General features: G+C 47.0%; 1 protein-coding gene across 1 annotated transcript in view; it reads right to left on the reverse strand.

Annotated features, from left to right (window-relative positions):
- The window catches only part of ADCY3 (adenylate cyclase 3), a 152,252-nt gene that overhangs the window by 12,368 nt on the left and 117,840 nt on the right, over positions 1–22,044 (reverse strand). Inside the window, exons 3-11 of the mRNA XM_007939278.1 lie at positions 12,928–13,058; positions 12,199–12,310; positions 11,899–12,026; positions 9,394–9,552; positions 8,240–8,417; positions 3,667–3,789; positions 3,012–3,154; positions 2,675–2,836; positions 139–226 (exon numbers count right to left, since the gene is read on the reverse strand). Coding sequence (XP_007937469.1) covers positions 139–226; positions 2,675–2,836; positions 3,012–3,154; positions 3,667–3,789; positions 8,240–8,417; positions 9,394–9,552; positions 11,899–12,026; positions 12,199–12,310; positions 12,928–13,058 — 1,224 coding nt within the window. The remainder of the gene's footprint in view (positions 1–138; positions 227–2,674; positions 2,837–3,011; positions 3,155–3,666; positions 3,790–8,239; positions 8,418–9,393; positions 9,553–11,898; positions 12,027–12,198; positions 12,311–12,927; positions 13,059–22,044) is intronic.

Here is a 22,044-nt window from a genome sequence, read left to right on the forward strand (position 1 = left end):
TGCTTGAATGAGCCTAACTGAAGACAGTCTATTGGTAAAGACTTGATGGGAGGTACAACTCTGTCAATACTGAGTTTTACGGGAGGGAGCACTCACTTCCTGGGGGGCTTCTCAACCAAAATAAGCAGTGCTTCTTACCCGAGGAAAGATGGCAGCCAATGAGCAGACTGTCAGGATCAGAAGCAGAATCTCCCCAACCACAAAAGTCACATAGTTTGTCATCAGCCTGTAAGAGAGAGAAGACAATTGGGAAGGGGACCCAGCTGGGAGGGGTTAGTGACATTGGGTGAGGGGTTAGGAGAGTGAAAGAAGAAGACAGGAGAAGGGAAGGCTCTCCAAACAAGGTATATGCCTGTACCCGAAATGCTCCATGTGATGCCAGGGAGTTGTCACTGCTTGCTGTACAGAATGAGGTAAAGAACCTGACCAGGGGGGCCACCAACTAAGTACAGGGCCTGAGCCTGGGCAGCGGTCCCCAGATGTGACAGTTGATTGGGCACTTCCCAGACAGGGGAAGGCTTGTAGGCGCCCTGGGAAGAGCATAACACAAACTTGGGAAATGATTTTTGGGAAGGAGAATCACAGAAAGAAGGGAGTACAGAACAGGTGGTGGTTGTCAGCCGCCATCAAGTCAGCCCCCAACTCACAGTGACCCTCTGCACAACAGAACAAAATGCTGCCTGCTCCTGGGCCATCCCCAGGATTGGTTGTGGGCTGGACCACTGTGAGTCAGTTTTCAATGGCTGATTTTTGGAATTAGACCAACAGGCCTTTCTTCCTAGCCCATCTTAGTCTGAAAATTCCACTGAAACCTATTCAGCATCATAGCAACACCCAAGCTTCCACAGATGGGTGGGGGCTATACTTGAGGTGCACTGATCAGAAATTGAACCCAGGTCTCTTGTGGGCAGCTCCCTGATTGCTGAGGACTAACGGGAGTTATTCTTTGTCAACTGCGCAAAGCTTTACAGTTGACAAGGTCCTTCCACATTGTTTTTATCTCATTAACTCCAAGACACTTGCTGTCTCCAAATTCTCCTCCCCATTTGCAAATCCATTCCCATTTGATGTTCATTCCAACCACTCCACTGAATTGTGCTCTTGTCAAGAGACCTCCATGCTGCTAAATCCAACGATCAATTCTCAGCTACTCCTTGTCCCTCCTTGAAACACTTTTCTCACTTGGTTTTCAGGATCTTTTCCATCCTTTGCTAGTTCTTTCTTGTTGCCCCATCTATAAACACTGCTGTGCCTTGCCTGGACCTTGAACCACTTCTCTTTTTAGCCTGCATTCCCCTTGATGCTCTCCTCAAGTCTCATGGCTTCCAATACAACTGATTTGTCATGACTCCCAAGTTGGTATCTCCAACACCATCCTTGCCCTGAACTCCAGATTATATATTCAGCTGACCCACTGACAACTCCATTTAGTATCCTAGGCATCTCAAACTTAACTTGTCCAAAACAAAACTCCTAAGCTTTGAACCCCCACACCACTTTTCTACATTCTCCATCTTGGTTAATGGCAACTCTATCCTTCCAGTTACTTAAGTGAAAAACCCTGGAGAAATTATTGCCTCCACTATTTCATACCCAACAATCATTCTGTCAGCAAATCCTGTCAGCTCTATCTTCAAAATGTATTCAGAATCCATCCATCAGATAATTTTGGAGTCCAACCACTTATGGTCATCTTCTGTGTCTTCTGCTGGACCCAAGTCCCCATCGATGCATGTCTGGGCAATACTGTGTTCACTGTTCTATCCCCAGACTTTTATCCCCAGGCAGAAAGTAGGCAATTAATAATGTATGAATTGGGAAATGTTATGAATTTGATATTAACAATCTTAAGAGTGGGTTGGGACAAGTATTACAGTCCTCATTTCACAGATGAGTAAACTGATGCTCCATGAGCTTTCAGTAATCTGCCTAAGTCATACAGCTAATAGGCAAGGAAGCCATGTCCAGAAACGATGTGACTGAGTCCCAGGATCTTCACAGCTCTCCAAACTGTAATCAGACCCAGGCTCCACACCCCAGCCTTTTCTGGCAGGAAATCCCTGAGCAAGAGTGAGCAGCTTGTGGCCCATGGGGAGGGGAGATGGTTGTAGTCATCCTCCAATTGGGTTTCACAACAGCTGAGGCAAGGACTCCATAACTCCACCTTGCCCCAGAGGACCTGCTGCTTTTACAGAGGTGATTGTTTGGCCTGGGCTCAGATTTTATTAAGATGAACCAAGAAAGGGGTGCCAGATTGGCCTTGGTGACTGAGGTCAAGGCAGTGTCTCTGTCCCCATCCTGTGTCTCCATGTCCCAAGATCCACTCTGGGGCACATCCAGTTAAGGTCTCTATCCCTTTCTAGGCCCCTCAGCTCTCTCAGCCCTGGTCATCTCCATTTGATCCTAATGCTGCTCCAGAACCAGAGGCAGAGAGAATGGTATCCCTGAGTCTGAGGTCAGCTTGAGCCCTGGGAATGGAAACACACAGTCAAGGCTGTTCTAGTGGGGAACAAGGAACAGAGACAAGGCCTGCACCCTAACATCAGGCTCCGGCAGAGGCACTCATACCCCTCACATCCCCATGAGGAACCTCATCACCTTTCCCTCTCCTTGCCCAGCCTGGCCTGGAAAAGAGCCCTCATCCCATCAGTTCCTGCTACCACCCCTTGCTCACCCAGGGTCAATGAGTATCTCAACCAGGGCCGTACATAGCAGGACAACACAGGAGCAGCTGAAGGCGGCCCCACTCTGCTTTTCCTTCTCCACTGAGTAGCGGATTTCCATCTCGGGGTCCATGAACCGCATGGACAGAAGGAAGGTGTTTCTCTTCTTTACTCTGCAGTGGAAATAAACCCTGTGAAACTCAAACACTGTATCTACCCAGCCTAGCAGGGAGGGGAATACAACAGGCTATGTTTAAGATGACTGTAGTCTTCTGAACCCCAAGGCAGGGCAGGACAGGGCACATGCTGAGGAGTAAGGGGCCAGGAGATCTGCAGTTGGCCACTTACACCTGGGCAGACTCTCGTGCGAGCAGGGCCTCATTGAGCAGCTGGTTAAGCTCATGCTCGTCTTCAGAGGCATCTACCACACGATCAGCCAGGTCCTGAAGGTGCAGCCTCCGGCGAGGGTTGGGGAACGATGGGTTGTCTGCCTATAATCCAGTGAGGCAAGGTTAGAGAGTAGCATTTTCCAGGACTATCCTCACTGAGAGAGCTCTGGTAGCATAGTGCCTAAGGCACTTGACTGCTAACCAGAAGCCTGGCAGTTCAAACCCACCAGCCACACCTTGGAAGGAAGGTTGGGCAATCTACTTCCATTGAGATACCGCCTCAGAAACCCAAGGAGGGGTCACTATGAGTCGGGTCTGACTCGACAGCACATAACAACAACAACAACAACATCCTCAGTGACCTCAAATCTACAGGATTCTGGGAAATCAGAGCTGGATGAGGCCTCAGTGAACACCTCTTGCCTCCCCCCACCCCCACCTCTTATAGATGATGAGGAGGTAGCATGGGGAAAAGACCTTTCCAGGCTTCATTGCTAAAAAGGAGTGGAGTCGGGCTGGAGCCAGGTCTCCCACCCCCAGCACAGGGCTTTTCCTGCATCACTTTGGTGCCTCCTGCTCCCTGTCCCCCTCCTGGCCCTCAGCCTTGCACACACCTGGGCTTCATGCTCCTCGGCCTCCTCCAATGTGGAGCCGGCAGTGTTCCCATTGGGCTCCTTGGTCTCAATGAGGGCAGGAGAGTTGGGCTTTGAGGATGGTGGTGCTCCATTTGGCAGGGCCTGCAGTGGAAAGAGTGGTCAGCAGGGCCCCCAGACACTGCCAGCTGCCCACTCCTCTGGGCCTGTGGTCGGTCTGCTGTCATTCCAGGATTTTCCCACTAGAGTTTAGATGCCTTAGAAATGTCACTATTCAGTTTCTCCTCTAGAGCACTAATTAAAAAATGCTGTATTTTCTAGACTCAATTCCTACTATTAATTTCCAAAGGTAAGAGAGACCCAACTATTCCTACTCCTATTTCTAAAACAATAATTCAGTGACACAATGATTCACCGAGGTCTTTGTTGGTGTAGAGCTCTGTCAAATGCCTTCCAACTGTCTGAACAGAGTCCATAAACCAATTTCCCCAACACTTAAGTCAAACACTGTGGCATAGGAATCAGCTCATTCACCTGTTTAACAGGTGTTTATGGAGTACCTACTGTGTGACAGGAACTTTCTAAATATTGTGGGAGCAGACAAAACTCCTTGACCTACCAGAGCTTACATTCTAATAAGGAAAGGCAGAAAATAACTAAACAAGTAAAATATGCAGTACATATAAAGATAATAAGTGCTTCGGAGAGAGAGAAAGTAGGAGAAGGCCAGAGAGCTCACTGGGGGTGTGACTTTAAATATGACATTCAGTAAAGACCTGAAGGAGCAAACCTTTCAGGGGAAGAGGGTTCCAGGAAGAGAATGTAGCCAGTGCAAAGGTTCCGGGACAAGTGAATGCTTGGAGTGTTTGAACAACAGCAAGGAGGTCTGTGCTGCTGGAGCAGAGGAAGTGAAAGGGGGAAAGGGCGATGAGTCAGATGTACAGGGGCCAGACTGTGTAGGGTCTCCTGACCCCTACAGGACTTCGGCTTTTGCTCTAGGTGAGAGAAAGACCAGTGGAGGGTTTTCTGCAGGGGAGTGATATAATTTAATATTTGTTATGGACTGAATTGTATCTACCCAGAAGATAAGTTGAAGTCCTAACCCTCACTGCTTGCGACCTAGTTTGGAAATAGGGTCTTTGAAGATGTGATCATTTAACATGAGGTCATACTGGAGTAGAGTGGCCCTAAGCTAGTATGACTGGGATCCTTATAAAAAGTGAAGAAGAGACACACAGAGACACAAGAGAGAAGAGGCCATGGGAAGACAGAAGCAGAGACTGGAGTGATGCAATTACAAGTCAAAGAATGCCAACAGTTGCCAGGAACCACTAGAAGCTGGAACAGGCAAGGAAGGATCCTCACTAGAGCTTCAGAGAAAGCACGGCTCTGCCATCTCAGACTTCATAATCTGTAACTATGAGACAATAAGCTACTGTTGTTTTAAGCCACCCATCTTATGGTGCTTTGTTACGGCAGCCCTAGGACACTAATACAACATTTGAGTAGGATGACTCTGGCTGCTGTGTCAAGAAAGAGAATGGAGAGGCAAGGGCGGCAGCAGGCTGACTGGCTGGCAGACCACTGCAGTACTCCAGGCACAGGATAGTGGTGGCTGGACAGGATGGTGGCTGTAAGGTATGAGAAGTGATGCGAGAGCCAAAAGAATTTGGACATGGATTGTAACGGGAGATGTCAAGGATGACTTCAAAGCTTTTGCTCTGAGCAACAAGAAGCATGCAGTTGCCATTAACTAAAAGGGAGAGACTGAAGGAAGGGCACTTTTTGATGGAATTGGGAGGAAGACCAGGAACTGTGCTTTGGACATGTTAACTTTGAGACATTTATTAAGTATATTAGATATACATCCATATTAAAAATAAAAATAACTCATGTCAATTTTGTGGCAAGGTCAATTCTTATTTCATGGGGCACTACTTTCTATCCTAAAATTTCCCACTTTTCTATAAGACAACTTTTTACTGTTCTGGATTCTTTAGAACATTTACTGTAGCTCAGACTTTACACTTAGCACAAAATACTTTGTCCTGTTCTTTGCTTTAATGCTTAGCACCAAGTGGGATTTTAAGTTGCTCAAGAATGGAGAACACGTCATATAGACCTCTGTGCTCCTCCAGGTACCAAGTCAGTACAACCTACACACAGGAGGGACTCTGCAAAAATTAGGAGGTAATGTGGGAGCTGGTTGGGAGCATAGGCTTTGGTTTCTAATTCCATCTTTGTCACTGGCTGTATCTACAAACTTGTGGAAGGTTTCTAAGCCTCAATTTACTCCTCTGTAAAGTGGGTACAAGTATGGCCCCTGTCTGATGGAGTTGTCTTGAGGATTATGTGAAATATTGGATGCAGACAAGTGCTCAATAGATAGTGGTTATGATTAGACTTGTTGAATGGAAAGCCCCCTGGGGAAAGGGAGAAGCCCTTTAGTTTTTCTTTAAAACTTTATCAGGAATCTACAAGTAAATAGATGAGCAGATAGGCTGAATGATCAGGTATCTCTAGGCAAAAGGGAATATACCCATGACCATATATAAGCTTGGTAGACAATATTTTTACACATGTATTTGTATGTGTTGTAAGAATATCCATATAAACAGAACTAACAGGGGACAAAGTATGGTAACTTCTTGGCCACAGCCAACCACCCTGATGGACTGAGTTGTTGGACCTGTGGGCTCGAGACCACAATTGTGGGGGACATCAAGCTCAACTCCCATAATACACTACACAAAAACACTGTTCTGCATCCTAATTGGTGAGTACCAACTAGGGTCTTAAAAGCTTGCAAGTGGCGATCTAGGTGCAACAGTTGGTCTCTTCTCATCTGGCAAAGAAGAATGAAGAAAACCAAAGATGCATGGAAACAATTAGTCCAACAATTAGTTCACTGGTAGATCATGTGAACCTCAGCCTACATGACCACGAGACCAGAAGAACTAGATAGTGCCCAGCTACCACTGTCAACCACTCGGAAAAGGATCAGTGCAGGAGATTCTGGATAAAGTGGGAGAATGATGTGGAACAAAATTCAAAATCATAAAAAAAGACCAGGTTTACTGGTCTGATAGAGCCTGGTGAGACCCCTGAGACTATGGCCCCTAGTTACCCTTCAGGCCTGGAATTGAACTCATTCCCATGGCTTCCAGCCAAACAGTAGACAGGCATATAAGGTGAACATTTAGATCAGGTAGATACACTCCTTAGTATGCTCAATCGTGGGAGAACAGAAGGGCAGTATTTGCACAGGGAGATAGCTCAGGGGGCAGAATATAAAGGAAAGAAGGACACAGGGAAAGGTAACTACAGGGAGGAAGTAGGAAGAGAGCTGTTACATTGTGGGAAATTGCAGCCAAGGTCATGAGACAAAATGTGTAGGAACTGCTGTATAGAAAATGAGTTTTCTTTCTAAACTTTCACCCAAATCACAATAAAAATTAAAAATTTTTAAAAAAAGAACAACTTTATCAGGAGTCACCTCTTCAGCCACAGCTCCTTCGGTGTCATCAGAGCGGGCTTTTCTTTAGCCATAATTAGGTAAAGCTGCAGCCATGGAACTGTCCTAAACAACATGCCATCTATAAGAGCCACCAAGCTGAACGGATGGACTCCCATGAAGGGTTTTTAAGTGATAGATTACAAGGCATAAAAACAATTTCCAGGTTCCACAGAAGATGGTAAAGGGATCAGTTTCTGCCACAGCCAGTTGGTGGTGGCTTCTAATAAGCCGGACTATCAGGAGGTCTGTGGTTGGTGGGTAAAACCTGGGGAAGCTCCTATACATACCTGCCCGGTATACACAGAAAGGTGGGGTCATGGCATGGCCTCAGCTCCATGGCTATCTCTCTGTAGAAGTTTAGGAAAGGCCAGACCAGAGGGCAGGACCACAGGAGGGCTTTGTTTTCTTTCTGTCCTATTCCTTCTTCATTATCCACTTGTCTTGTTTTTTTTTTAATTTTTATTATGATTTGGGTGAAAGTTTACAGAGCAAATTCACTTTTCATACAGCACCTCACATACACTGTCTCATGACATTGACTGCAATTTCCCACAATATAATAGCTTTCCTCTCCCTTCCTCCCCATAGTTACCTCTTCCCTGTGTCCTTCCCTCCATGCACTCCTCCTACCCCACGAGCTGTCTCCCTGTACATACGTATCCCTTCTATTCTTCCATGACTGTTCTCTTCATTTCTCACTCTTGAAACCTTCTGTGGCTTTGCTTCTCCTCCTACCTCAATGGCCTATCCAATTCCACTGCTGCCATCCCTCCCACTACTCATCCCCCCACTTTGCTTTGCACGTTCTCTCCTCTGGAGACCACATCACTCCTATGGCTTCAACTGAGCCTTCCATGCAAGACCTTCTCCTGAGTGCCATGCAGATATCTCCAATAACCTCCCCTTCAGACCTTGTCTTGGGATGTACTGCAGCTTTCCCTGAGAGATCACTATCACTAGTCTCACCTCTCACGGTCACCCATCTTCAAATCCTGCTAACACTTCTTCTACAGTCTCTCTTTTTCAAATCCCTTTCATTCCATTCCCTTAATTCAGGTGATGGGGTGGGGAACTCACCGAGCCATTGAGGCCATTCTGGATGGCTCTCTTCTTCACCTCTGGCTTGGATGCAATGATGAGGTAGGTTTCAATGCCCTTTTCTTCTAGGTAATCACAGCGGCTGCCTCCATCACCTGGCTCCACATCAAACTCTCCTTTCAGGCAGTCCATGGTGCTCTGGGAGATGTGCACGCGCCTAGGTTGCAGAGAGAGCCCCTCAGCTCAGGCTAAGGCTTCGCCCACTCCCAGGGGAAGGCCACGTGGACCATGAGGGGCCTGGCTGCTGTCGGGCATGCTTCCCAGGAACTGGGGCAGATGGGCAAGTGAGCTGTTCAGTGAGCTCTAGAAGGTCCTGCTGCTAATGAGCTGTGTGGGGATATATCACCGACACCTCTCTGAGCCTCAATGTTAAAACAGGAGGAAGATGTCTACTTCACAGGGCTAGTGGGATGATCAGATAAGACAAGGAATTTAACAGTCTGGTCTGAGCTCTCAATTCATAAGGTGCAAGTATTACCCACCTTTCCTGATTCTCAGTTGTGACACCTGCTGTGATGGATTGTAACATCCATTTCTGAAGAGTGCCTAATGAGGGACAGTTCACAACTACTTCTAAAGCCACTTCCTGGTCCAGGCAGAAAAGATGTCCCTGGTGTCAATGTCAGCCAGGGATGGGTTTATCCTCAAGGAAGTGAGGGAACCTGTGAAGCTCTCCTTCAGTCTGTCCACCCTGAGGGCAGGGCCCGCGCCCCTGAGTAACTGGCTTATCCTATGGAGGAGCTCATGCAAGATGCGCAAGTGCTCTGTGAGTGGCACCCACTGCCTCAGAGCTTGTTGTGACCACTACCAGGAATGAAGTCAGCCCTGGGGGAGAACTTGGCATAGTGGAGTAACTGCAGTGTGACATCGTCAGAGCCAAGCAGCAACATGTGTAGGTAAAGGGGTGGGAGGATGGACCACCATGAAGGGCCAGGCAGGGGAGGCCACATCCAGCACCAGGCCCCAGGGGCAGGTACCCAGTGGAGGGCTAGCCTCAGCCATGAGCGGGTGCAGGATGGGAGGAGGTCCTCATCTAAAGACACTTTGCTCCCATCAGGGCCTCAGCCCCAAGGGCTGTATGGTGACAATTCCCTCCTCAACCCTCCCACCTGCCCACTTGGAGGGGCGCTCACCCTGGGATGCCGCCTGACTCCATCTTGTTGGCCACGGTGACATCGGTAGACCACACGTCGTACTGCCAGCGCTTCTGACCCAGGACGCCACCCAGCACGGTGCCCGTGTGCACCCCCACACGCATGTCCACCCCGGTCTGTGTTTTCTCCCGTACATACCTGCCCAGTATACACAGAAAGGTGGGGTCATGGCATGGCCTCAGCTCCATGGCTATCTCCCTGCCCTCCCTCTCTCAGAAGGATTCTACTGACCTGCTTCCTGCCACACTAAGGGGGAGCCTCTTCCTACTACTGCTACCAGAACTCTGCCTGCATTTGCACTGAGCAACTTGCAGCAGAGTTAACCGGCCAGCACCTCAGCCCAGGCTGAGGTCAGATTCAGCAACCTCAGGCCAGTGTCCATTTTTGAGGGGGATGTAAACCAGAGTGAGGTTCTTCTTGAGGTTTCTCTTTTCTCCCTATTCATTTACTCTTGTTTGAAATTAGTATTTCACTGAGCATCTAGCCTGTGCCAGGCACTAACTATTATAGGTGTTACAGACACAGATGAGAACAAAAGTGTTGTGACTGTCTCCTCCCTTGAAAACTCCAGGAAGAAACAAATAGGATTCAGAGACGTACCGGGTGGTGAGTGGAGTGTAAGTTAGTTTCTGCACTTGAACTACTGCCCCTGAGGCAAAGGCAGCATTTGCTTCTTTGTAGGTAGACACTTAATTTGTAACTTGGAAAAAGTGTAAAGTCACTGCCTCCAAGGTGGGTGGTGAGGAGTGTGCCCTACTGTCCTAGACTCCATCCCTGCAGCGTGTCAGGCCTTAGCAAGGAGTAACCTTGTCCACTTTCATGCTTGATGTCTCCCAGGATGCACTCAGAAACTTTAAGTCCACAGGAGAGACCTTACCTCCTAGGGATGTCCATGCTACCTGGAGCAGTGACAACAATGGCAAAGAGCAAGGGGCAGATGGAGTTTAATGTCCTCATAGCTCACAGAAGGAGAGGGCCACAGTGGAGGCAAGAGCCCTGGTTGGGAGTAGAGACCAGTGTTCAGATCCATGTCTGCTGCCTGCCACCCCACATGCTGTGTGGTCTCAAGAATTGTTTCATTGCTATCCTTTTTGTTTTCTAATTCAATAGAAACCCACTGCCATCAAGTTGATTCCAAGTCATAGTGACCCTACAGGACAGAGGAGAACCGCCCCATAGGGTTTCCAAGGCTGTAAATCTTTATGGAAGCAGACTGCCTCATCTTTATCCAGTGGAGTTCAAACCACTGACCATTTTTGGTTAGCAGCAGAGTGTTTTAACCACTGTGCCACCAGGGCTCCAAATCAAGAGAAGGGGATGGTGACCTCTGAACTTCTGTCTGGGGGGTGTTATGGATTGAACTGTGTCACCCATGATTCTCAGTATTATGTAATTATCCTCCATTTTTGTGATCTGATGTAATTATACTATATGTTGTAAATCCTAACCTCTATGTTAATGAGGAGCTCTGATGGTGTAGTGCCTAAGGCATCTGACTGCTAACCAGAAGGCTGGCAGTTCAAACCCACCAGCCACTCCTCAGAAGATGGGGCAATCGACTTCTGTAGTGATACTGCCTCAGAAACCCAAGGAGGGGTCACTGTGAGTCATATCCAACCCAATGGCAGTGTGTTTGGTTTTTTTTTTTTGGTTTACAATGTTAAAGAGGCAGGATTAGAGGCAGTTATGTTAATGAGGCAAGATACAATCTATAGGATTGATTAGGCTGTTCCTTGAGTCAATTTCTTTTGTGATATAAATGAGATCAAACAAGTGAATAGAGATTAGAAGGACCTCCATATCACCAAGAAAGAAGAACCAGAAGTGGAGTGCATCCTTTGGACCCAGGGTCCCTGTGTTGAGAACCTCCTAGACCCAGGGGACGAATGATGCCAAGACTCATGTAGATCTCCAAGGGAGATCTGTGGGCCCACAGATGTAGCAAGGAGACAAAGATCTTCTGCCAGAACCAACAGAGAAAGCCTTCCCCTAGAGCTGGCACTCTGAATTTGGACTTCTAGCCTCCTAAACTGAGAAAATAAATTTTTGTTTGTGATATTTCTGTTACAGCAGCACTAGATAACTAGTGAGAAAAAACAGAAAGGAGAGACAAGAAAACAGTTAGAGGAGAAAAGTCCATGCCTCCCGCAAATGTGAGGGGGTGATGAATTTCATGATGCTGCAGCTTTCAATGGAAAACGGCAATAATGTGAATGAAGGCTGGAAAAGCATCCTCCAAAGGCTTGCAATTTCAGTTGTGATAAAGGTATGCCACATCCCAACTTTCCAAAGCCAGGGATGGAGTGACCTAACAATTAATGCTATATCCCAATTGGCCAGCATTACACACCTCAAATGGATTGAATGGACCACCTTGGGAAGTTCTGGGCTGTGTGGCTGACTGGCATCATGACAGACTAGCATAGACAGCTTGCTTCTTCCCTCCGAAGGTCCCCTCAGGTCCCCATGAGCTCTCCCACTTACGAGATGGCCTCTACCATGGCCAGTCCCATGAGGATGGAGCAGACGGCATGGTCCTCCCTGTAGTCAGGCAGGCCACAGATGCAGTAGTAACAGTCACCCAGGATCTTAATCCGTAGCTGGTGGTATTTCTGAAAGGAAAGGGCATGGACTGGTTCCAAAGTCCCTCTTGAGCCATGGAGGAGTGGAAAAGAAAGCAGAGGAAGGACAGGCAGGAGAGAACCATAATAGCCAAGGAAGCCAGACACAAGCCACATGAGCAGCCCCCATCTTGAATGCCAGGTGAGGGTCGAGGGCACTTACTGCTGCCAGCTTGTCAAAGCGGGCAAAGAGCTCATTGAGTAGCTTCACAAGTTCCTGGGCACTGCAGGCAGAAGAGAGCTGGGTGAAGCCCACGATGTCAGCAAAGAGGATGCTGTGAGGAAGACGGGAGCCCACAGGCAGGTAAGACACCAGTCAGCATGCCTGACTCCACTATCAGCTCCTACTCCCAACCCACAGGCAGCAAGACCCTGGCCCTTCCAGGGCAAATGCAGAGTTTTGACACTGCATGTTGTCCTGAGAACTTCCCCTCAAGGGGCCTCACTCTCCCAGGACCCCATGCCCCAGTCCTGGTACCTGAGGTCCACCCCACACTGCTTCACTTTCCCCACCCCAAGTTCCTGGTACCCTTTCTAAAAGGAGCCTGGGTTTTGGAATCAGAGGTCAAGGTTCTATCCCTAGTGTCAGCCCCAAATGGTGGGATACCTCATAGAATTCACTTTCCCGCTCTGGGTGTGTTTCCTCCTTCATAAAATGGTAGGTTGGACCAGAGGTAATCTAAAGCACATTTCAGCTTTAACACCATCTATCAACAAGGTTTCTCCATAGGGAGTGAGAAGTTTAGTGAAGGAGCTGAGTGAGGCTCACAAGGTGGGGAAGCCCTTGCTCTTAGTCCCTTGGGAAAACTCTCAGACCCCACAGTGCTGGGCAGATCCTACAGACCCCTATACCATCTACCCTCAGCGCCCAGGCCTGATAGGTTGAGCGCACCTGACATTCTCGTGACGGTACATGTACATGGTGTTGAACTGCTGCTGGTCCTTCTGGCTCTCATCTTTCTTCATGTCCTTCAACATCTCATCTGCCACATGCTTGGGCAGGATGGAAAGCATAAGATTCTCCTGTGAGGAGGAAGGTGAGAAGGAAGGTGTGGGTCAGTGAGGTTCAGACACTTCTGGGAGGCAACACTCTCATTCTGGTGACAGATGTCATCAGTCAGGAACCTTGCTGAGGCCCGAAGCTCAGATCCCACACCTCAAGGCAGACTGGGGCCCAGGGAGGAGAGAAGGCTCAGGGATGTGAGAGCACTGCAGAGCCCTGGGGGAGTCAAATTCTGGGAAGAACGTAAGAGCCTGGCTGTGGGCCTCAGAGTTCTCCACAACCTCACTAGCAGTGTGACTGCTCCCACATCAGCCTTCCTTCCGCGCCTGCAAGGTAACCTTCCTAAGGGCAGAAGTCACTGCTTAGTCACCTTTGTGTCACTCACCACAACATGCACAGAACCAATCCTTCCAGAAATTCAGATTCAATTTGATTTAAGACCTACTACATACCAAAGCACAGTGCTAGGTGCCAGCATACACAAAGCAGTGAGAGTGTGTCTACCCTCTGGGGAGACAGGTGAGTATAGCCACTTCAATAGAGGGTAACAAGTGCCATAATTAGAGAGGTAAAAGCCAAGGGCTTTTTAAAAAAAGGAAGGTATGAGAATATGTCAGGGAAGGAAAGGAGGACTTACTAGAAGTCAGGCTGGACAACTGAGATGCTAAGAACATTCAGAGGAACCACACATATGAAGGCAAAGAAGAGACAGGCTCAGGGACCTGCAAGCAGTACAATGGAGATAGAAGCAATGAAAAATAAACCTAGAGAGTGTGTTGTTGTTAGGTGCCATCAACTCAGTTCTGACTGAAAGCGACCCTACATACAACAGAACAAAACACTGCCCAGTCCTGTGCCATCCTTACAGTCATTGCCAAGCTTGAGCCCATTGTCGCAGTCACTCTGTCAACCCATCTCGTTGAGCATCTTCCCCTTTTTCATTGACCTTCTACTTTACTAAGCATAATATCCTCCATGGACTCGTCCTTTCTGATAACATGACAAGAGATGTTGAGTCATTCTCATTTCTTAGGAGGATTCTGACTGTATTTCCTCCAAAACAGATTTGTTCATTCTTCTAGCAGTCCATGGTACATTCAATATTCTTCACCAACACCACAACTCAAATGCATCAGTTCTGCCGTCTTCCTTATTCATCGTCCAGCTCTCACATGGATATGAGGCTACTTAAGTCCTCAAAGTGACTTCTTTGTTTTTGAACACTTTAAAGAGGTTTTTGCAGCAGATTTGTCCAATGAAATATGTCATTTGACTTCTTGACTACTGCCTCCATTGGTGTTGATTGTGGATACAAGTAAAATGAAAACCTTGACAACTTCAATCTTTTCTCCATTTATCATGATGTTGCTTATTGGTCCAGTTGTGCAGATTTTTATTTTCTTTTCATTGAGGCATAATCCATACTGAAGGCCTTCCAGAATGGGAATTCTGGAACACTTAATTGTGCTCATGAGGAAGCTGTACACAGACCAGGAGGCTGTTGTTCGAACAGAACAAGAGGATACTGGATGGTTTAAAACTAGGAAGGAAGTGTGTCAGGGTTGTATTCAATTATGTATTTTACCCATAGAATCCTTCAATATTGTAATTTGAGGCTTGAAGTTTCTCTTCAGTTCTTTCAGCTTGAGAAATGCTGAGTGTGTTCTACCCTTTTCATTTTCTAACTCTAGCTTGTTGCACATTTCATTATAGTACTTTGTCTTCTGGAGCTGACCTTTAAAATCTTCTGTTCAGCTCTTTTACTTCATCATTTCTTCCATTCACTTTAGCTAGTCTCCATTCAAGAACAAGTTTCAGAGTTACTTGTGACATCCATTTTGGTCTTTTCTTTCTTCTCTTTTTAATAACCTTTTTGCTTTCTTCACATATGATGTCCTTGATGTCATCCCACAACTTGTCTGATCTTTAGTAACTGGTGTTGAATGCATCAAATCTGTTCTTGACATAGTCTCTAAATTCAGATGGGATATACCCAAGGTCATATTTTGGTTCTTGTGGACTTGTTTTAATTTTCTTCAGCTTCAATTTGAACTTGTATATGAGAAATTGATGGCCCATTCCACAGTCAGACTCTGGTCTTGTTCTAACTAATGATACTGAACTTCTCCACCGACTCTTTCCACTGATGTAGTCAAAGTGATTCCTGTGTATTCCATCTGGTAAGGTCCATGCATATAGTTGCCATTTATGCTCTTGAAAAAGGTATTTGCAGTGAAGAAGTCATTAGTCTTGCAAAATTCTATCATGTGATCTCTGGTGTTATTTCTATTCCCAAGGCCATACTTTTGAACTACTGATGCTTGTTGCTAACTTTTGCATCCCACTCATCAGTAATTATCCATATATCTTGGTTGCATGTTGGTCAATTTCAGACTACAGAAGTTGGTAAAAATCTGCAATTTCTTCTCCTTTTGCTTTGGCCTTGGTGCGCCAATTTAAATAATAGTACTATTGTGTTGGATTGGGTTCTCTAGAGAAACACAAAAACCAGCAAAGTGTATATATATATTTATAGAGAGAGAAAGAGAGAGAGAGAGAGATTTATCTTAGGTAAATGGCTCACAAGCGTGTAGAAGCCGACAAGTTCAAGCTGAAAAGTTCGTGTCTGGAGGGGGATGGGGCATGGAGCCACCTGGCTTTCGCATGCACGGCAGAGGAGTTCAAGCCACAAAGTTCATCTCTGGAGGAGATGAGGCCCGGAGCCGCCTGGTTCCCGTAAGCACAACAGAGCCGAGAGAATCAAGCTGGCACGCAGCACGCTGGTTGCTGTTCCCAACAAAGGATGAATCCGAAACCTCCAGGGCGAGCGGCGAGCCGCTCACTCAAGGAAGTATATAGTCCGGAATGCCGTTCTTCCAGCTTGTCCTTGGAATAGCATTGCAGGTAGGCCACACCCCTGGGGAAACTCCCCTTGGGCAGACCGGCCGCTCAGAACTCAGTCATCTGATCCCATCATGGGAACCACCACTCACAACTGGAGTCCAGCCAAGTTGACACATCTTCAACTATCACAACTATTAACTAGTCCTCTTTGCAGGTGTGATGTTATCCTATCACTGACAGCATTGTACATCAGGACAGATCTTGAAATGTTCTTTTTGGCAATGAATGAGACACCATTCCTCTTCAATTTGTCATTCTCAGCATAGCAGACCATATGATTGTCCAATTCAAAATGGCTAATACCAGTCCATTTCAGCTCACTGATGCCTAAGATACCAATCTTTATGCATTCCATTTCATTTTTTACAACTTCCAATTTTCCTTGATTCATATTTTGTACATGCCATCTTCCAATTATTAATGGATGTTTGCAGCTGTTTCTTCTCAGTTTGAGTCATGCCCATCAGCAAATCAATGTCCCCAAAACTTTACTCCATCTATGTCATTACGACTTACTCTACTTTGAAGAGTCAGCTCTTCCCCAGTTGTATTCTGAGTGCCTTCTGATCTGAGGGGCTCATCTTCCAGCACTTTATCAGACAATGTTTCACTGCCATTCATAAGGTTCTAAGTGGCCTATTTGTTTGTTTGTTGTACTATGTGGCTTGCATGTTGTTGTGATGCTAGAAGCAATGCATTGGTATTTCAAATACCAACATGGTGTCCATGGTGTCCATGTCCATGGTGGACAGGTTTCAGCAGAGCTGCCAGACCAAGACAGACTAGGAAGGATGTGGCCCAGGTCTACTTCTAAAAAACTGGCCACTGGCCAGGCTTGGTTTATTCAGAAGTCAAACTATGGCCCAATCTAGGCACAACCTATGTTTATAAATCAAATTTCTACTGGCACTCAGCCACACTCACTCATTTACTTACTGTCTATGACTGTTGTACTGCCAGGGCAGAGTTGAGTAGTATAACACAGACTGTATAGTCCAGCATTTGGCCCTTTTCAGAAAATTTCCTGACCTCTGGTTTAGATTATGAAGGATCTTGAGTGCCAGACAAGGCATCTGAAGTCCTTCCTGAGCACTGTGCGAAGATATGGTGGATACTGGCAGAGTAACGTTGTGTGGTTTAGGATTATCATGCTGGAAGACAGATTTGGATATGGGGCTGGGATAGAAGTGAGAGCAGTCAGCAGCTACCATGGAGCCCAAGCAGGAGGAGTGAGTGCCTGAGAGAAGAGCACCAGGCAGGGGCTGGACCTTCGGGGGGAGCAGAATCTGCAGGACACAGAGACTGGGCGTGAGGGTCATGAGTCTGTGGCTGGGGCATCTGGGAGGATGGTACAGGATGGTCTTCCTTCTATCTTCCTGGAATGATTTACATGATTTTACAAGCCTATTTCAAGTTTTTTTGTTATCTGTTTGTGTGTTTTTATTTTGGGGAGGATGGTGCCAATCTCTGAAATAAGGAACAAAGGAGGGAAAACAGATATGGGGACAGATAGGGGTTTGGTTTGGGACATGCTGAATCTGAAGAGCCTGGAAGATCTCCATGTAGAGTTTCCCTGGAGGGGAGACATGTGGGCTGGCTCTGCTCATCTGGATGCCATGGCTGTGGATGGGTGTGAAGCTGGGGCTCTGGGTGAGCAGAGAAGGTCAAGCAGAGGAAGCTGAGCCCATGACAGATATGGAAGAAGAGTGGTCACTGGAGAAGACAAAGCAAGCAAGCAGGTATTGTGTCTGTCAGCGAAGGAGAATCCTGGGAGAGGAATGGCCAAAGCTGGAAAAAGCTACAGGGAGATCACACCCAGGGACAGAAAAATGCCCACTCACTAGGTTTGAGAAGATGGGTCACCTGGTGACTGGGGGAAAGTTCTCTGAGTACAGTGAGGGCCACGGTAGGTGGAGAAGGAAAGGAGAGAGCAGAGACAGGTGCAGACTATTCTCAGGAAGCTGATGGATGGGAAGATATATCCAGATGCAAACCGGAGAGGAATTTAGGCTGACAGGCAGGGCTTTTAAAAGCTGAAATACCATGAGGGTGGTGCTACGTAGAACAAGGTGCTGGAGAGTGGGGAGTCAGAGGTGGGAGACTCTCAGGCAGGCGGGTCTTGGCAGGAAGGGAACAATACCTTTAGAAGGGGGAGAACAGGGCTGGTGAAGGATGATGGGTAGAAACTTGAGGGAGAATCTTAAGTAGAGGTTTTGCAGGACAGAATTATAAAAGGTCAAAGGGCAAGGGAAGTGTGGTCCATGAGGAGAAAGCATGAATGATGCCCCTAGGACAGCAAAGAAAGGGAGGTCGGCCTAGAGAACCTGAGGGAGGGTCCAGGGACTGAGATACAGAGGAAGCTGCTGACAGGCCAGTGGGAGGGGGCAGAGAGCTGCAAGGACAGGTGGTGTGGCTGGTGAGCAGGCTGGTCCTGAGCCCAGGCCAGAGTGCTGCCATGACGACAGCTGTTGAGGGAGAGTGAGGTCGGTGGGCCCTGGCAGTCAAGGAGCTCTGGATCCAGAGTGAAGGGTTACCTGGATCCAGGGTGGCCAGAAAACTAAAAGTTGGTGTCTTGGTCCTCAGTGCCTAGGGCCTGATCGGTCATCACTAGACCACAGTAGACCTGAGGCTAGGTGACAAGGAGCCTGCAGGTTCCAGTCTGAGGCAGTGACTCTAGCAATTCTAGCCTGGGCAGGAAAGAGAGTCATGATCCCAGCCCCATGGTTTTGGCTGTGTTCAGTGGGGCCTGAGGCTACAGAGACCTGGGCTCAACCTGTACTTCAGACATACCTGCTCTGGGGAAGGAGATGGGGCTGATCTCAGAGACAGAGAACAGAACCAAAGGGTTCACATTCCCCTACTCTGGATGAGGCAGCCAGAATGCCCACAGGATCATCCCTGGCCTCCCTCCATGCCCAGTAAACCAGAGGGGAGCCCCTCCCTTCTCCTAGGACACTTGTTGACCTGGAGCCCCCACCTGCTCCAGAGACCCTATCTCTGTGTTCATAGGGAAAACTAATCATTTTTCTTGTGGTGAATCAGACCTTTAGAACAAGGTGTGTCCCCTTTTGCCTGAAGTATTTGCAGTGGGTGTTACTCTATTCCTCCCATTTCCACAGTGATATCTTTTCCACTGTTATTGACCTCATACACAGCATCATTACAGTTCAGGAATGAGAAACCAAAATAACCCCAGTGCACCCTGCCCTGACTCCACCTGAGCCCAGGGAGTAGCAATTGGGTCTCCTGGGCCCTGAAGCCCTGGCAAAGCAAGTGTGTAAAGCTCAGGCCGCCGCAGGGCTTGGCAGCATCAGAGGTCTCCATGCAAAGGGAAGTGTGGAGGGTGGGGTGGACATGAAGGCCTCTTCTGGAATCTACCTAACCAGGTACCACAGAGAAAGCTCTCAGCTTGGGTACAAAGATGAACCTCAGGGAGGGTTTTCAAGATAAGCCAGAGATTTTGGTCCTGAGAGCTCTGGTGGCATAGTGCCTAAGGCATTTGACTGCTAACCAGAAGGCTGACAATTCAAACCCACTAGCCACTCCTCAGAAGGAAGACTAGACAGTCTACTTCCGTAGAGATACTGCCTCCTCAGAAACCTAAGGAGGGGTCACTATGAGTTGAAATCAACTCAACGCCAGTGAGTTTGGTTTTTTGGTTTGTTTTAGCTCTTAAGGGCAGCCTCAGGAGAGAGCTGCTAGGGATCCTGAGGGGAGGAGCATGGGGCCTCACAGAGCCGAGGGGCTGGCTGGCAAGGGGCTGGCTGGCGGGAGGCAGCGGGGAGCTGGGGGTGGGTTCAGCTCTGGGTTGGGCCTCCTCTGAGTCAAGAATTCCAAGAATCTCCCTCCACACCAGGGTGTGTGACCCTAGGATGCTCCAGCCCTCACAGAGGCAGTAGGTGGTAGTAGCACACAGCCTGGCTGAGACCCCAGCCCTGCCACATGCACTGAGTGATATAGTGCAGGGTTCGTGACTTCCCTGTGCCTTGATTTCCTCATCTGTAAGACGGAGAATTAAATGATTTACTACTGTAATGCACTTAGGGCAGTGCCTGACAATATTGTTGTTGTTGTTGTTATGTGCCGTTGAGTCGGCCCCGACTCATAGCGACCCCTCCTTGGGTTTCCGAGGCAGTATCACTACGGAAGTAGGATTGCCCAACCTTCCTTCCGAGGAGTGGCTGGTGGGTTTGAACCGCCAGCCTTCTGGTTAGCAGTCAAGTGCTTTAGCCACTATGCTACCAGAGCTCCTGACAATATAGTCAGTAGCTGCTCTTATGTCAGTAATTAGTAATGTATCTGGATTGCATGTTTGATTAATTTTAGACTGCTGAAGTTGGTAAAACTCAATTTCTTCATCTTTGGGCTTTAGTGGTTGGTGCAAAAAACTGAATAATCGTTATATTAACTGGTCTTCACTGTAGGTGTATGGATATTATCTTATCACTGACAGTGCTGTATTTCAGGACAGATCCTGAAAGGTTCTCTTTGATGATGAATGCAATGCCATTCTTTCTTCAGTGTGTCATTTCCAGCATAGTAGGTCATATGACCAACTGTCCAATCCAAAAAGGCCAATAACAGTCTATTTCAGCTTATTGATGCCTAGGATATTGATGTTGAAGTGTTCTACTTCATTTTTGACACTTTCTAATTTTTCCCTGACTCACCCTTCATACATTCCCTGTTCAGATTATTAATGTGTGTTTGCAGCTGTGTCTTCTCATTTTGATTCATGCCCCATGAGCAAATAAAGATACTGAAAGCTTTACTCTATCCACATCATTAAGGTTGACTCTACTTTGAGGAGGCAGCTCTTCTCCAGTCATATTTTGAGTACTTTCCAACCTGAAGGGCTCATCTTCCAGCACTATATCAGACAATCTACCACTGCTATTCCTATGGTTTTCACTGTCTTATTTTTTCAGAAATAGATCACCAAGTTTTTCTTCCCATTCTATCTTAGTCTGGAAGTTCCAGCAGATTCAGTCCACCATGGATGACACTGATGGTATTTGAAATACAGATGGCATAGCTTCCAGCATCACAGCAACATGAAAGCCACCACAGTATGGCAAAGTGATAGACAAGAAGGATCAGTACTTGGAAAATAAGGTCTTGGTGACAGAAACAACATGGGAAATCTCATAATAGAATTTTGCAAGACCAACGATTTATTCATTGTAAATACCTTTTTCAACAACATAACTGTGACGATGCATGTTGACCTCACCTACGGAATACACAGGAATTAAATCTACTACATCTGTGGAAAGAGACAATGGAGCAGCTCAAATCATCAGTCAAAACAAGGCCAGGGGCTGACTGTGCAACAGACCATCAATTGCTCACATGCAAGTTCAAGCTAAAATTGAAGAAAATCATAACAAGTCCATGAGTGTCAAATTATGACCTTGAATATATCACACTTGAATGTAGTGACCATCTCAAGAAGAGATTTGATGCACTGAACACTAATGAACAAAGATAAGACGAGTTGTAGAATGACATCAAGAACATCATACATGAAAAAAGCAAAAGGTCTTTAAAAGATAGGAAAGGAAGAAAACACCAGAACGGATGTCAGAAGAGACTCTGTCACTTGCTCTTAAAAGGAGAGTAGCTAAAGTGAATGGAAATAAAAGAGCTGAACAGAAGATTTCAAAGGGCAGCTGGAGAAGACAAAGTGCAGTATTATAATGAAATGTGCAAAGACCTGGAGTTAGAAAACCCAAAGGGAAGAACACACTTGGCATTTCTCAAGCTGAAAGAACTGAAGAAAATAGTCAAGCCATGAGTTGCAATACTGAAGGATTCTATGGATAAAAAATTGAATGATGCAGGAAGCATCAAAAGAAGATGGAAGGAATACACTGTACCAAAAAGAATTGGTCAGCATTCAGCCACTTCAGGGGGTAATATGCAATAAAGAACCAATGGTACTGAAGGAGGAAGTCCAAGCTGCCCCAAAGGCATTGGTGAAAAACAAGGCTCTAGGAATTGACAGAATACCAGTTGAGAGGTTTCAACAAATAGATGCAATACTGGAAGTGCTCAGTCATCTACACCAAGGAATTTGGAAGGCAGCCACCTGGTCAACCA

The sequence above is a fragment of the Orycteropus afer genome, unplaced genomic scaffold (assembly GCF_000298275.1).
Source record: "Orycteropus afer afer isolate SDZICR_OR568_19922 unplaced genomic scaffold, OryAfe1.0 scaffold00058, whole genome shotgun sequence".
In the NCBI taxonomy this organism is placed as follows: Eukaryota; Metazoa; Chordata; class Mammalia; order Tubulidentata; family Orycteropodidae; genus Orycteropus; species Orycteropus afer.